This window comes from Rattus norvegicus, chromosome 8, assembly GCF_036323735.1.
Source record: "Rattus norvegicus strain BN/NHsdMcwi chromosome 8, GRCr8, whole genome shotgun sequence".
NCBI classification, from domain to species: Eukaryota; Metazoa; Chordata; class Mammalia; order Rodentia; family Muridae; genus Rattus; species Rattus norvegicus.
Genome location: NC_086026.1, coordinates 93,659,226 through 93,673,616, shown reverse-complemented (window position 1 = coordinate 93,673,616; position 14,391 = coordinate 93,659,226). Strand labels below are relative to the sequence as shown.

The window sequence follows — 14,391 nt, the reverse complement described above, 5'->3', positions numbered from 1 at the left end:
TCCAGTGGTTTGCTGCTAACATTCGCCTCTGTATTTGACATGCTCTGGCTGTGTCTCTCAGGAGACATCTATATCCAGTTCCTGTCAGCATGCACTTCTTAGCTTTATCCATCTTATCTAGTCTTGGTGACTGTATATATATGGGGTACATATGGGGCAGGCTATGGTGGCTGTTCCTTCAGTCGCTGCTTCAAACTCGGCCTCCATATCCCTTCCTATGAATATTTTTGTTCCCCCTTCTAAGGACTGAAGCATTTACACTTTGGTTGTCCTTCTTGTTGAGCTTCATGTGGTCTGTGGATTGTATCTTGGTTAATTCAAGCTTTTGGGCTAATATCCACTTATCAGTGAGTGCATACCATGTGTGTTTTTCTGTGATTAGGTTACCTCACTCAGGATGATATTTTCTAGTTCAATCCATTTGCCTATGAATTTCATTTAGTCATTGTTTTTGATGAGGCCACATTTATAACAATCCATTACCAAAAGGCACTCAATAATGGAATGCCTTAACTACAGACATTACATCATAAACTCTAGCATGATACTCAGAACACCAAGCCCCATGTACTATGAAGAGCCAAAGGTAGAATTAAAAAAGCCACTTGCAAACCAAATACTATAGACGGTACCATGACTGTAGACAATTAGGAAATGTATTTGCAATTTTTTGGAGGATGGGGTGCTGGTGTTAGACAGTGTTTGTGCAGCCTTGGCTGTCCTAGAACTAGTTCTGTAGACCAGGCTGGCCTCAAAAATCACGGAGATCCACCTGCCTCTGTCTCCCAAGTGCTGGGACTAAAGGCGTAAGTCACTTGTTTACAGCCCTAAATCCTTAGAAAACTTAGTTTAACTTTATTTACTAAAGTCTATTCTTAATCCAGCTTTTCTAAGAATTTTGCTATCATGTCAATAACACATTTGATTGAAGAAAAAAAAAAACTGTACAATTCTAGAACTGTGGTAAAGCTTTATTTACAGAGATCTTCAACATTCCAGCTATCATCCACTGTTTCAAATGTGAAATGTTACCAGACAGATTAGAGTTACAGAAAAGTAGAACAAAAGCACAACTCTATGACTTAATATACACGTGCCATGAGTGGTTAACTTACAGCTGAGGATAATCTACTAAAGTTTGGGTTGTTCCCCACAGGTAAATCTCCTCAGATTCAGGAGTAGCAGACAAATCCGTTTAGTGTTTTGGTTTGTGCAAAGCTGTGCATCACTCTCTTTCTCTCTTTTTGTCAGAAGTCTTGGATGATGAAGGAGCTTGACTTTCACCACAATTATAACGTTCATACAAGGTCTGAAATTAAAAACACAAATTTGTTTTTCAACTTTTTAGTTCAATGTATTCTTAGTCAAGATAAAGACATATTCTAAATATAAAGAAATGCAGCTCAACTTTTCCAAAGAGAACTATAATATTGCTCCAGCAGCATATCTGTAGACCTTTAAGACCACTGCAAACCGGCTTACTATTCCTTAAAATAACTTACTAAAAAATTCCTATACACATCAAGTATTCATGAAAAAACAATATAGAATCTCAGTTTTCCTACTGATGAACAGAAGACATTAAAATTACTGTGTAAATAAGTCTAATTATGTTCCCTTGTCCCTTAGAGTCCCTTTGAGGGCTGGCTAACAGGACTCCTACTTGATACATGTTCCAGGCCCTTCCTTACAGAGTGTGCATACTGTTTGCATGTTTGTATACAGATCCTGCTGAATATTTTAATTCACACTTAAAATAACTAATGTAAATTGCTATGTTTTACTGTACATTTTTATGGAAAAATAACAAGAAAGCATGTATGTGTCCAGAACACATAAATTATTTTTCAGAATGTTTTTGATTTGCAGTTGATTGACTCCCGATATGGACTCCACAGAGGGTGAGTGAATTACTGAAAGCCATGCATTTTTATACTGAAGGCTAAGCCGATATCTAACTTATGAAGGTGACAAATACCTTTGCCATCAAATAACATAATCTCAGCAATGGGGTGGTTATTAAGAGAACATTTTGAATAATATATGCCATATAAAATATGGAGACATGAAAAAGTAATGATTATAAGGGCATTTTGTCCAACTTAAACAACTGATTTGTGCAACTTAAAGCTACTGATTCAGCTATCAGCATCTGAGAGAAAAAGTCTAAGATCTTATGACTGTAAGTAGTACAGAAAATACAGAATAACTTTATTCCAAGATCGGTCCACATCAGCAATTGAGGTGGAGTTGACCCTTATCCAGGGAACAGAGCGTTGCTAGTTCAAACTTCCATACTTTTACGCTATGATAACTCAAATATCTAATTTGTAATTTCTTGGTAACTAACTTAGTTGATAAACAACCACAGGAATTAGAAATTACAAAGTATTTGATGACAACGAGATCCAGACATCTCTGTGGACCTGAGTGTGGTGTCACACACTTTAGTTCCAGCACGAGAGGGACAGAGGCAGGCAGATTCAAGGCAAGCCAAGTATGTACTCTACGTTCCAGGCTAGCTCGGCTGCAATGAAACACTTTCAAAACAAAACAGCCAAGCTTCACATCAGGCCAGGAAGCTGGCCGGTGTGAGATGTGCATTGAGAAATATACCAATTGCTACAGAAGGTATGGCATGTGACATATATTGTCATCTTCCGAAGGCTGTAGTAAGAATCGACTAGAAGAAATGATTTCTAAAGCTGTGGTAAGAATATTGTCGAGACAGTTTAAAAGATTAATTCTTATTTATTCCAGCTGAAAGCCTAAGAACAATGATAACACAAATCAGAAAGGTCGACACTTGTTATGTTACGTAATGGCAGAAATGTATTTGACCATAGACGTGAGCAGTAGGCCAGTGTCCCTTACAGTAACGCAGATGCACTTACTTTCGCAGCTTTCAGGATGGAGTTAGGAGAATTCAGGCAAACAAGTTGACCCAACATATATTTCATCTCATCAGTGGTCTCCTTAGCCATTTGGCTGCCTATAAAAGGAATATAATGAATAAAGTGCTGTATTAATAAGAGTAATATAAATTCATTTAAAAAAAAAAAACCACACATTCTGGCCAGGTACATGCTTATAATTCCAGCACTCGGGAGGCTGAGGTAGGACTATTGGTCTGAGTTTGGGGCAAGGTCCTGTCTCAAAAAATACAAACAAACAAAGAAAAAAACACATTCTGGAAATGGGGAAAAGGGATCATGAATTCAAGGTCAGTCTAAGCTATAATAGTAAGATTCTGCCCCCCACCCCCAAAAACAGTAGCAACAAAAAATTGATATTGTTCCTAACATATTGTACACTACTTGGCATTCCTGTAATTGATTACAACCTCCTGTGTACAATAATAGGTAAGATTAAAAAACAGAGTTAAAAGAGGCAATGTTATTAACTTTATTTGGCAAACAGACTATGAGAGAGTGGCCAATTTCGATTTTAGTTTTCTATAGTTAACACACTATTCATTCATGCTGGTAACCTAGGAAACAGTAACCTTTAAGGAAGCGGTACCTGGATGGGGCTGAATCTGAACATATGGATGTGCGAGGAGCTCGGGGATAGATATCCTCTCTTTAGGGTTCCGTACTAGGCAGCACTACAAACAAAAACAAAACAAAGAGCAAGTTTCACACACGATGCTGACAAAGTAACTTTCCAGATGACATCAGACTACAGACCCGATTCCTGACATCCGGGTCAGACAACAGTAACAAGCTCTCTCCCTGTCACCTTTTAGAAAGTCCCAAGTTCCGTTAAATTAAAAATAAACACCTCTCACAATAAGCAGGCTTTAAGAACAACTTCTGTCAGCAAGTCCTTTCAGGAGACCAGTTACATTCAGGATGGCTCAGGATGGCTCAGGATGGCTGAGTAATTCCCAAACCTTCACTACTTCTTTCAAACAAACAGGAAGTTGTGACACATAATTTTTCTATATCCACATACTATTAGTGTTACCTTTAGCACATCTCGAAGATCTTTTTCTGAAATCTCAGGAAACTCAATTTCATGACTAGGGTCAATTATGGCATGTAGTTTAGAGACCTGATTAATGATATGCTGAAATGGTGTTTTCCCGTAGGTCATATAGTACAAAATGCACCCCAAGGACCACACATCACTTCTGGGACTTATCTAAGTAGGAAAAGAAAAGTTACTTTAATTTAATACAAAGGGTAACATAAAAATATTATATGGCTGTAATCCTAATTATACAATAATAATTAAAACCTCATGTATATAAAAGTATAAGATTAGCTTACATGACAAAACATCTTTTCTCAATTTTCATTACATGTGATCCCTTTTCTTTCTTTTTTTTTTCTGGAGCTGAGGACCGAACCCAGGGCCTTGTGCTTGCTAGGCAAGCGCTCTACCACTGAGCTAAACCCCAACCCCTACATGTGATCCCTTTATAGAGAAGAACTTTAAACCCTCGAAAATCTCAAATTATTTTATAGGAAATAAAGTATTAAATTGTTGGCATCCTGTGAAAACACAATACTAAAAAAAAAAAAAATTCATAAATTTGAATTTACTTGTTTGTCCCAAAAGGGACACCTTTGTATCTGAATTCATGGTTGGTTAAATTGTACAGTCCTAATCTCTAGCATATAAATTATAGAACCTGACTGGATAAAATTAGGGCAAATCACTTACCTTGCCTACACCAAACCCCACCTCTAAACCCCAACAGCAAAAATAAAATACGATATATTGTTATGGGTATTAGATGGAATTGGACATAGATAACAGAGAGAAGCATGTATTTCTCTTTGCAGGTTATTTATTTATTTTATTTATGTATGTGTGAGTGGCCCTGAGAGCCCAGGTCCTGTGGGAAAAACAGCAAATGCTGTCTGCCGCTGAGCCAGGTCTTCAACCCAGAGGAGTGTCCGAGTGAGCACCAATAAAGGTCATCCACTCTCCTGAGCCAACACTGTTAAACGCTCACTGGGTTAAAATCAGTCAGGAACAATCACAGCAACAGGAAAACAGAATGAAAAGCCAGTGGAAACATATTTTCCACAAAGAGTAAATCTAACCAACTGTCATAGAAAGTCAGTGAAGAAAAAGTGGGGCTTAGAAAAAGAAATGGACACACAAAAACCTGCCCTTTTAATTTTTCTTTAAACGAAAGGAAAAACAAACTCCTACTTAATATTAGGAAAAGAGAGCAAAACGTAAGACAGAACAGAAAACTGTTTGTGCTGTAATAAACAATGTTACCAACTAAGAAAGAGTAAGAAGAGTAAACTACATAAAAAGCAGGAGTGGGGGTGGGGTGGGGTGTTTGGGGGATTGGGTTGTGTGCATGGGTGTGCCACACGTGCATGGTTGTCCCAGAAGAGGGCATTGGACTCCCTGCACTGGATTCACATGTGGCTGTGAACTAGCCAGCTTGAGTGCTGGGCACTGAGTTTGCATCCCCTGCAGAGCAGAACTTGCTCTTGCCCACTGAGTCGTCTCCTGGGCTTCAGATGAATTCTGACCATCACATAACTGGAAACGGAGCCAGGCGTGGTGGCACACATCTGAGGTCCCAGCGTTTGGAGAGAAGGCAGGGGACAATAAGACTATGTCTCAAAAAGATGAGAAAGGGGAAAGGAGGGAGAGGAAGAATAGGGATGGGAAATTTATTGTTGCATATTAAATCACTGAGTTGACAACTGAAAAAATTATAACCTCTACATATAATTCAAAACCTTAAAAGTAAAAAAGACCAACATTAAACTGAAACTGTAAAATGCAGAAATAGGCATTAAAAATACTATAATAAAATCTGTAAATAATAACTGAAGACAGTAAAGTGTTATCTTTTAAAAAGCAAGGTTCTGTTAAATAACTCTTGATCACATCTCCAAAGGCAGACCACAGGGAGGCACCACCACACCCAGCTACTATAGCAGTTTTCATCCAAGTTCAAACACTAAAATCAATTACAATTTAATTCAAGATGGGGGAAAAGGTAACTAGGGCACACAATGGGAAACAGCTCAAGAGGCAAACACAAGTGCCCTAGGTTCAGTTCTGGGGACTGTCAGAGGTGACTCCATGAAGAATTGCAACAAGTTCAAGGTCAGCTCCAAAGTAAGACCCTGTCAACAACAACAAAAAAACGAGTATACAGGAAAAAAAATAGTAACAAATGCAAAAATATAAACTGGAAAGCAAAGGGAAGTAAAATTTGTGTATGAAATAAATATTTGTTTTTGTTAAGTTCAATAAAACCATGAGAAGTCTAAAGAAAACCTAATCGAAAGGCAGCAAATATAAATCAGAGAGGAAAACAAAAGACAAACAACTATGAAAACAGCTTTCTAAGATAAAATACTTGGCAAGGCTTTATGCACGCTGAGCTGGGGAGATGGCTCAGTGGATAAAGCACTTGCCATAAAGTGTGAGGACCTGACTGAATCCTCAGATGCCAATGGAAATGTCGGGCACGGCAGCTCAGGAACAGAGAGTGGGAAAAGGTAGAGGAAACCCCAGAAGCCTGGCACACACAGCAGCAAGCAGCAATGAAAAGACAAACAGGTAGGGAGAATGGAGACACAGTAGTCTGTACTCTTTCTGTGTGTGCTAGAGCACAAATATGCCTGCACTCAGAACATAAATGTGTACACACACATCACACACACCCGGACAGACATAGACATGGACACGGACACACCAATGTTATGCAAGTTGTTTGAAAAACTACCAGAAACCATAGTTTCTAGGGATGAAAAGTAAACTTATTTAGCAGTGAGCTGGATTCTGAACTCAGAAAGTTCTTTCTCTGTCACTCCTTGTTTTCTTTTAAAACATACATTATTTAACAAGTCCACCTCACAGAGAGGAAACAGACCAGTGACTCAGTTTGTCAGAAGTGAGGTCACTGCAGCAGTGAAGGAAAGATTAGCCTGGGAGCTTGACACATGCCCAAAAGGGAAAGTGGGCTGCTGATAAGGACATCAAGGAGGTAAGCAGCACTCACTGAGACTAAAATGACAACCACATACACATAAAAAGTAATAAAATGAGAAAAAGAGGCGAAAGAATGGTGACCCGAATGCCATGACAATGCACAGGAGTGCACTGGGGCCAGGTGCACGCTCTTCCCCGTACCTTGGTCTTGATTTTCCCATTTTCTCTTGAAGAAGACATGTCTCTGATTGCTTCTGGGGCCATGTAGTTTACTGTGCCAACCTATTTACAAATCAAAAAGAAATCAATGAGAACATCTTTCTAGATTTGTAAATACAGAAATGTCAAATTCTTGGAAACTTAAATAACTAATGATTTAAAAGGCAGACTTGATTCGATAACTGCCAACAATATAAGAATGTATGTAGTATCACATCTCAACTCCAATCACATGAGTTGGATTGAGAATGAACTGACTCCTTTTAGAGCACTGTACTTTGTGTCTGTGCTGGAGAACTAATATTATCTGCATTTACAACTGTCTAGGCTAATTGTGAACTCTGAGGGATTTGACTATCATTTACTTTCATGTTCAAATAAATTCAACATATTTTCCCTTCAATAAACCAAACAACAAATTAATACATGAATAAAAGTAACCAGCTAGCTTCATCTCCCAACAGTCTTTGGCCCCACGTACAGACTGAGATGCGTTGAAAAACTAAGTCACATAAGAGTTTCTACAGCCGGGGATGGAACGAGTCCAGCAGAATCCTTTAGTTCTAAGATAACAAAAATGCTAAGACCTTGCCATAGGTAACTTCAGGCTTATCTACAAACATTGTTCACCTGTACTTCTGAAACAAAAGGTAATGAGTGACTGTCCAGTTTGAGTGCACGGTGTCTACTGATTTACTGCATCCCTGGACACAGCATGTGAGGTGCAGCGAGATCACTTTGCAGCTGTTTTCCCCTCACTTCTTCAGCTTCATGATGTTTGCCACTGCAAATCTCACTACAAGTACAGCTGGCTGCACAGCTTGCTGCACACAGTATGACTCTGGTTCTCAGGGCCCACAGTAGGAGAGAACCGGTCTATCAATGGCACCCACCCTTCACCTCTGTAATGGTGTGCTTGCATCTGGAAACACACACACCGCATACAAATAATAGGTAAAGTATTTCTTTTTTAATGTAGTTGGGTGGGACAAACACTTCAGTATTCCCAATAAGGTTCTCTTAAAACTTTCCCCCAAATTTAAGTCCTAAGAAAAAGAAACAATGGAAAACATGAAACTGCAATTCCTCTTTGCTCTGCTTCACTGTGAGAAGTCATTCAAAATTGACAGATATGCTCGTCTCATCTTGTACTTTTATAAATCAAATTGACCACGGTTTTGACCACGGTCTTTTGTAAAGTTTCTATTCTTTAAAAAGACTTCAAATTTTTGGAAGGCCGTGGTTGGTAAAAATATAAAATTGGTAAAATATTTAACAGATAAAAAGGAACTAAACCTTGTAGTAGCCAGCCATCATTAAAAATTCTACCTGAAGCCGGGTGTTGGGACTTATACGTATAATCCCACACCTAGAATGCATAGGCAGCAGGATCAGGAGTTGAAGGCCACGGATCAAAGCATTCTAGGTTATGTGAAACCCTGGTTCAAAACACTAAATAAAATACAACCAAGACAGCAAAAGTCCTACCTGAGAATCTTTAACAATGCTTGTTGTATCTGGCTGCATTTGGTTTGCAATCCCAAAATCAATTAGCTTTAGCATTCCGTCAACTATTAGAAAGTTAGCAGGCTTGAGATCACTATGAACAATGCCTTCAAAATAAAATCCTTTATATTAGAAGAAGAAATACATTCTATGGACAGAAAAAGAAGCATTTCATAATCTCTAGGTCAAGCTTATCCTTTCCATTAGTCAACACATTAATATTCAGTTATTATACATTCTATACCTTCTTAGAAAATGCTGGGGCCCAGGTACCACTCTATAGCAATGCAGAGTAAGTAAGTACAGTTATCATGATCATTTTAAAGGGTGAGGACACTCGATGCAATTTGAGATGAAGTAAACTGTTGGGATTACAGGCCTAGCCTGTCAGTGTGTGCTGCACAGCTCAGGAGAGCACCACGAAGCCCTGTCAGACAGTAAGACTGCAAGGCCCCCCATACCTCCCAAAATCCTATCCTATGACTAGTTATTGCTTAGAAAGGGAGAAGCAGAGGAAACACATTAGATTGAACATGTGTGTTTTAAAGACGACAAGGTAAAGGCAGAGAAAATCCCTGGAAAGAACAACAGTGACCCAGGAGCTAACAGTGAAACACAAAGAACAAATACAGACCAACTCTCACACAAGGCACAGAAGAGCCTGAGATACCGACCATCATCACCCTATTTTTAGGATGTCCAAATCCTCAGGACTTGAAGATAAGAATCACCAGTTAACACTGAGGAGGATAAGGTCACATTGTGCATGTGTGGATTTGTGTTCTACATTCTGTGTATAACCAGTCTTAAGAAATGGGTTTGTTCCTTCATCTCTAAATGAACTTCCAGTTAAGGTTATGTTTCTAAAATGACAAAATTAACAACTATTCTAACTTTACGTATATGAAGAGGAGATTGGCAAGTACCATGTTGATGGATCGTGTGTACGGCCTCCAACATGTTTTTCCAGTAGCTCTTGCGTTCCCATGGATTGATGGATTTCTTCTTTTTAAGCCAACTGTTCAGGTCAATGTTTCCACATTCCATCACCATGTAGATGTACCGATCCGTGATTTCACTGCAGTTAAAGATGAACAGATGCAATGGAACATGGAACAATAAATGCCCACGTTACATCATTAAGGGTTTACTCTTTGCCTAAGAATTATGGCAAGAACAAACTTTTATTTTAAAAATAAAAATGAATTCATACTAGTCATAGAGGCGGATGATCTTATCACTGTGCTGCTGTAACTTGTTCAAGTAAGCTATCTCATTGCGGTAGCTGTCAATAGTTTGGCTATCTGCGTCTTCAAGGTTCACGTATTTGATAGCGTTTATCTGTTTCTTCTCATTCAATACCTGAAACACCTACATAGAAAGTAGAGAAAGAGCTTAGTAGAAGTATAAGTAAATAAGTAAGTAAGTAAATAAATTCAATAATGAGAAACTAAGTGTCCATTTCCAGCTCCTATGATGGTGGACATTCAAATTATTCAAAGGTCCAAACCCCTAAAGTTTTCTACATCAGTATCTAACTAAGAAAAACTTAAATATGTTGCTATATTCACAAAATTCTAGGGATATCTTTTCCAGGGAGATAACATCGTTACTAGGGACAAAAGACATTCAAAAATGATAAGAATGACCAAGGCTGTGATTGACAGTTCAGTTCTTAGACAATGGTTTCCTCTTTTCATCGTGCCTAATATCAACCAGTTCATTTCTTTGATAGAGAATGTTTTAAAAATTACAGTAATTGTAAGCCGTCATCACATTCACCTATGGGAAGTAGTTTTCAGTTAGCTTGGCAGGAGCAATAATGTTCCTATGAATCACTTTCTAAAAGCACTACTAAGGCACATAACGTTCTAAAAGAGGCCCACACCTGAGTTTATAGCTTTCAGCACACCCACCACACCACACAGTGCCTGTAACACGTATTCACTCGCACCCTTGACACGTCCCTCCCTGAGTCCCTCCTGCTGGTCCTTTCCTGTCACTCTTGTTCACTTTCTTACCCCACCTTCTTCCTTATGCTCATACCTGAACAGTTAGTAAGGGGAACATGAAGAGGAAAATAATTTATTGGAAGGCGTGTTCCATGTGGTAATATATGCTCCTATTTACTTTGGTTTTTGCTTATGGTTTTGATGTTAGGGATTAAAGCCAGTGCTCTGCACCAAAGCCATAGCACCAGCCTACATAGTGTATGTATGGAGCCCAGGCAAATCATCCTGCCTCAGCCTACCAGGTACAGGAACTATACAGATGGGTGTCACAATATCTGATGCTTTCCTTATTTGCAATAAGTTAATAAAATGCAAGAAGCAAGTCTAGTTATTGTTAGCTGGCTTAGAGAACTACAGTAAAAGTGAAAATAAGCCCAGTATCTTGGTTTCATGTGTCGCTGTGACATAAAATAGCCTAGCGGCCAAGGAGGAACATCCGATTCAGCTCTAGTCACCAGAGCTAACATCACAGGACAGTCAAACAGTGACATCTTGACGTTAAGTACAGGGTGGAGCACAAACATCAAATAAGCCTGTGGTTAACATAGACTGTGGTTAACAGGGAAGCCACAGCTAGGCATGGTGTCACATGCCTCTAATCTTAGCACTCAGGAGGAGGCAGAAGCAGAATGATCTCTGTAAGTTTGAGGTTAGCCTTCAAGAGAGAGAAGAGGGAGGGAACTACAGTGAAGACAGGAGAACAGACAACTCTGGTGACTGGAAGGTGGGACGTGCAGTTTTTGAGTGTGTTGGTCAAGAGGACACTTTAGCAAAGATATTTGCACAGAGATGGGACAATGGTACTCTGTCATCCCAGCATTGGGAGGCTGAGGCAGGAGAACTACTGCAAATTCCAGACCAGCTGGTTTATAAAGCAAGACACTATGGAAGGGAGAAAGGGAAGGAGTGAAGAGGGAAAAAAAACCATAAACTAGGCAGAAGTACAATGACTAAGTGAGCTTATTATTTATTGTAATAAACCAAGTAAGATAATAGCTGCTTCAGACAAAATGACAACACTAATAAAAATGAATTTTGAAAATGCTCAAAAGGTAAGGACAGCAAATCTTGCTGGTTGCCTAAATGTGTGTATGAGAGTAAGAGCAGTGTGGCCAGTAACTAGCAAGGAAATAGCAGCAAGTTGCTATTTCCTGCAACTGGAGACCAGGGAGCACCTGCTTACAGCACGGCCCTAACCACCTGATAACCAGGAGAAACGCTGAACACTCAGGTTCGGAAAGTTAATCTGGAAGGGAGAGGGCTGGACTGGAAATACAAGTTTGGAAACTTTAAACATAAAGATAGCATTTACTCCACAACACTGAAAGAAAACAGCAAAGGAAGGCTTGAGACAGAGGTAAAATCCTGAGTACTAAGGCAGTGTATCTGATTCGGAGACACCAGATTAAAGGCAAGTATGCTTGTGTCTATGGTCATCAATGAGAACTATAATAAAACAAACCAATTTTCTACTAAGGAACTTAAAAATCAAAGCACAGAACCAGATTTACCAAAACTTTGGAAGCCTGAATAGCCTGGAGTTAGCAACACAGGCAGAAGTGTCTGGAATGAGGTGAGAAGCATGGTTCGTAGAAAGCTCTCACAATGCTTTCTCCTCAGTCAAAGAATAAGAAATGAGCTCAGGGCTCCAAGCAGTCCCAGAAGAAAACTATACTTTTAAAATGAATTAATGATCAGATAAAAGATTCAAACAAACATGTGCATGGCTAAAGAACTCAATCTAAGACTCCAATAAGACAATCTTCAAAGTGAACAGAATGGTAAACTGGAGAGAAAGTGAAGAACTTGGAATTAAAAATTAACAGGTGAATTGACACACTGAAAAGAAACCAAATAAATGCTGGGAATGAATGTCAATCAAATTAAAAAGTACGCCAAAAAGTATCGTTACTTAACAAGGTTAGGCAGAAGAACAAATTCTAGGGAAGGAAGACAAAGCTAAGACCATAACACACTAGACACACATAAAGAAAATACATTTAATGCACACAGGCAGTACTCCCAAAAATTCTGGGGTACATTCAAGAACCATTCCTGAGAATTCAGAGTAGAAAAAAATATCTATGATAAATCAGAAAGTGAACAAATAAAATTATATTTAAAAATGTCCCAAAGCTGGAGCTAGATATAGGGAATGCTCCACAAGATATCAGTCAAGGTTAGTATCATGAAAACAGCCATACCACCAAAATTAATTTACAGATTTAAGATAACTCTTAAAATCCCAAGGACATTCTTCACAGTACTAGGAAAACAAAACAAACAAACAAACAAGCACAAAACTCATGGGAATTGAAATGGAATAACAAAGCAACCCTAAGGAGAAGAGAATACACTTGGCGGTATTACAATATGTGAGTTTACATTAGTCAAACTGCAGGCAGACTGACTACAAGGACATAATGATACTGACCACCAGGTACTGACATAAAAACAGACAGACCAAGGGAACAAAGACCTGGAAACAAAACGGCAACACCAGTGCCATCTCGTATTTGACAACGATCTCAAAAGCATGCAGTGCAAAGAAAGGACAACCCACCTAACAGACGACATTGGCAAGTCTTTTTTTCATCCTGCACAAAAATCAATTCAAAGTGGACAAAGACCTTAATTTAAAACCTAAAACAATGAATTTGCTAGAGGAAAGAAGGGAATATATTTCTAGATAGAGGTATAAGCAAGCACTTTCTGAGCCAAGGCATAGGAAAACAGCCCCATGAATCAATAAGTGGGACTATGAAATTAAAAGGTCCTTGAAGAGCAAAAGAAACAATAAACAGACAACCTATAGAAGGAGAGGAAAATCTTAGCTACCTATACTTCAAAGAGGGGACTCTTAGAATTACAGAGAAATGCAAAATAAAACAAGACAATACTTCTAATCGACAAACAGGCTAATGAAATAGTTCTCAAAATAAAAAACAGGGCTGCAGGGCTCAACATAGAACATTGCTCTTCCAGAGGACTCATTCGATTCCTAGCACCCACATGGTGGTTAACAACTGGAACCATAGCTTCAGAGGATCTAACAACCGTCTTCTGGCCTCCACAGGTACCCTATACTTGGCAAGCAGAGGCAAACAGGCAGGCAAAAGCTCATTATGTGTAAAATAAAGAAGAAAATTACCAAGAAACACAACTGGCCAAATGCTATTTTTAGGTGTGAGCAAAGCCTCAGGAAATACATAAACTACTTTGAGATACTGCCTCAACCCAGTCACAATAGATATTATCAAAAAATTGGACAACTGCTGGAGAGGATGTGGTTAAAGACGAACCCTTATTCACTGCTGCTGTCAACTGGTACAGCCATTATGAAAGTCAGAATGGAGGTTTGTTAATACGGCCCAGCTATATCATTTGTAGGCAAACACCCAAAGTACTCATCCTACAGCAAGCACAGACACTTGGACATCCACATTTACTGCCATTCTATTCATGACAAGAAGAAATGAAACCAGCCTAAATGTTCCTTAACAGATGAATGGATAGTGAAAACTATGTATCTATAATGTGATTTCATTCAGCTATAAAGAAAAATGAAATCTGTAGGGAAAGGGATGAAAACGACGGCCATAATGCTATCTAACATCAAGCACGTTAAAAAACAAAAATACATTTAAAAATAATCACTCAAGAAATTTAGAAAATAATCTAACTCCAGAACATGCTTAAAATGGGAAACTTTGACTAAAACAAAGCCACTACT

The 14,391-nt window shown here is 38.8% G+C and overlaps 1 protein-coding gene across 14 annotated transcripts in view; it reads right to left on the bottom strand.

The window, feature by feature from the left end:
* Positions 1 to 952: 952 nt before the first annotated feature.
* Positions 953 to 14,391, bottom strand: part of Ttk (Ttk protein kinase) — a 39,987-nt gene continuing 26,548 nt past the window's right edge. For 12 of the 14 annotated variants that reach the window (XM_063265555.1, XM_006243460.5, XM_006243461.5 and 9 more), the window contains 8 exons: positions 9,860 to 10,017; positions 9,573 to 9,724; positions 8,629 to 8,753; positions 7,123 to 7,203; positions 3,970 to 4,146; positions 3,523 to 3,607; positions 2,895 to 2,992; positions 957 to 1,309 (listed from right to left, as the gene is read on the bottom strand). In XM_063265555.1, the coding sequence (XP_063121625.1) occupies positions 1,226 to 1,309; positions 2,895 to 2,992; positions 3,523 to 3,607; positions 3,970 to 4,146; positions 7,123 to 7,203; positions 8,629 to 8,753; positions 9,573 to 9,724; positions 9,860 to 10,017 (960 nt within the window). In that variant the 3' untranslated portion in view covers positions 957 to 1,225. Of the gene's footprint in view, positions 1,310 to 2,894; positions 2,993 to 3,522; positions 3,608 to 3,969; positions 4,147 to 7,122; positions 7,204 to 8,628; positions 8,754 to 9,572; positions 9,725 to 9,859; positions 10,018 to 14,391 lie in introns of all 14 variants that reach the window. The other 2 variants (NM_001108172.1, NM_001401052.1) reach the window with 2 other exon arrangements.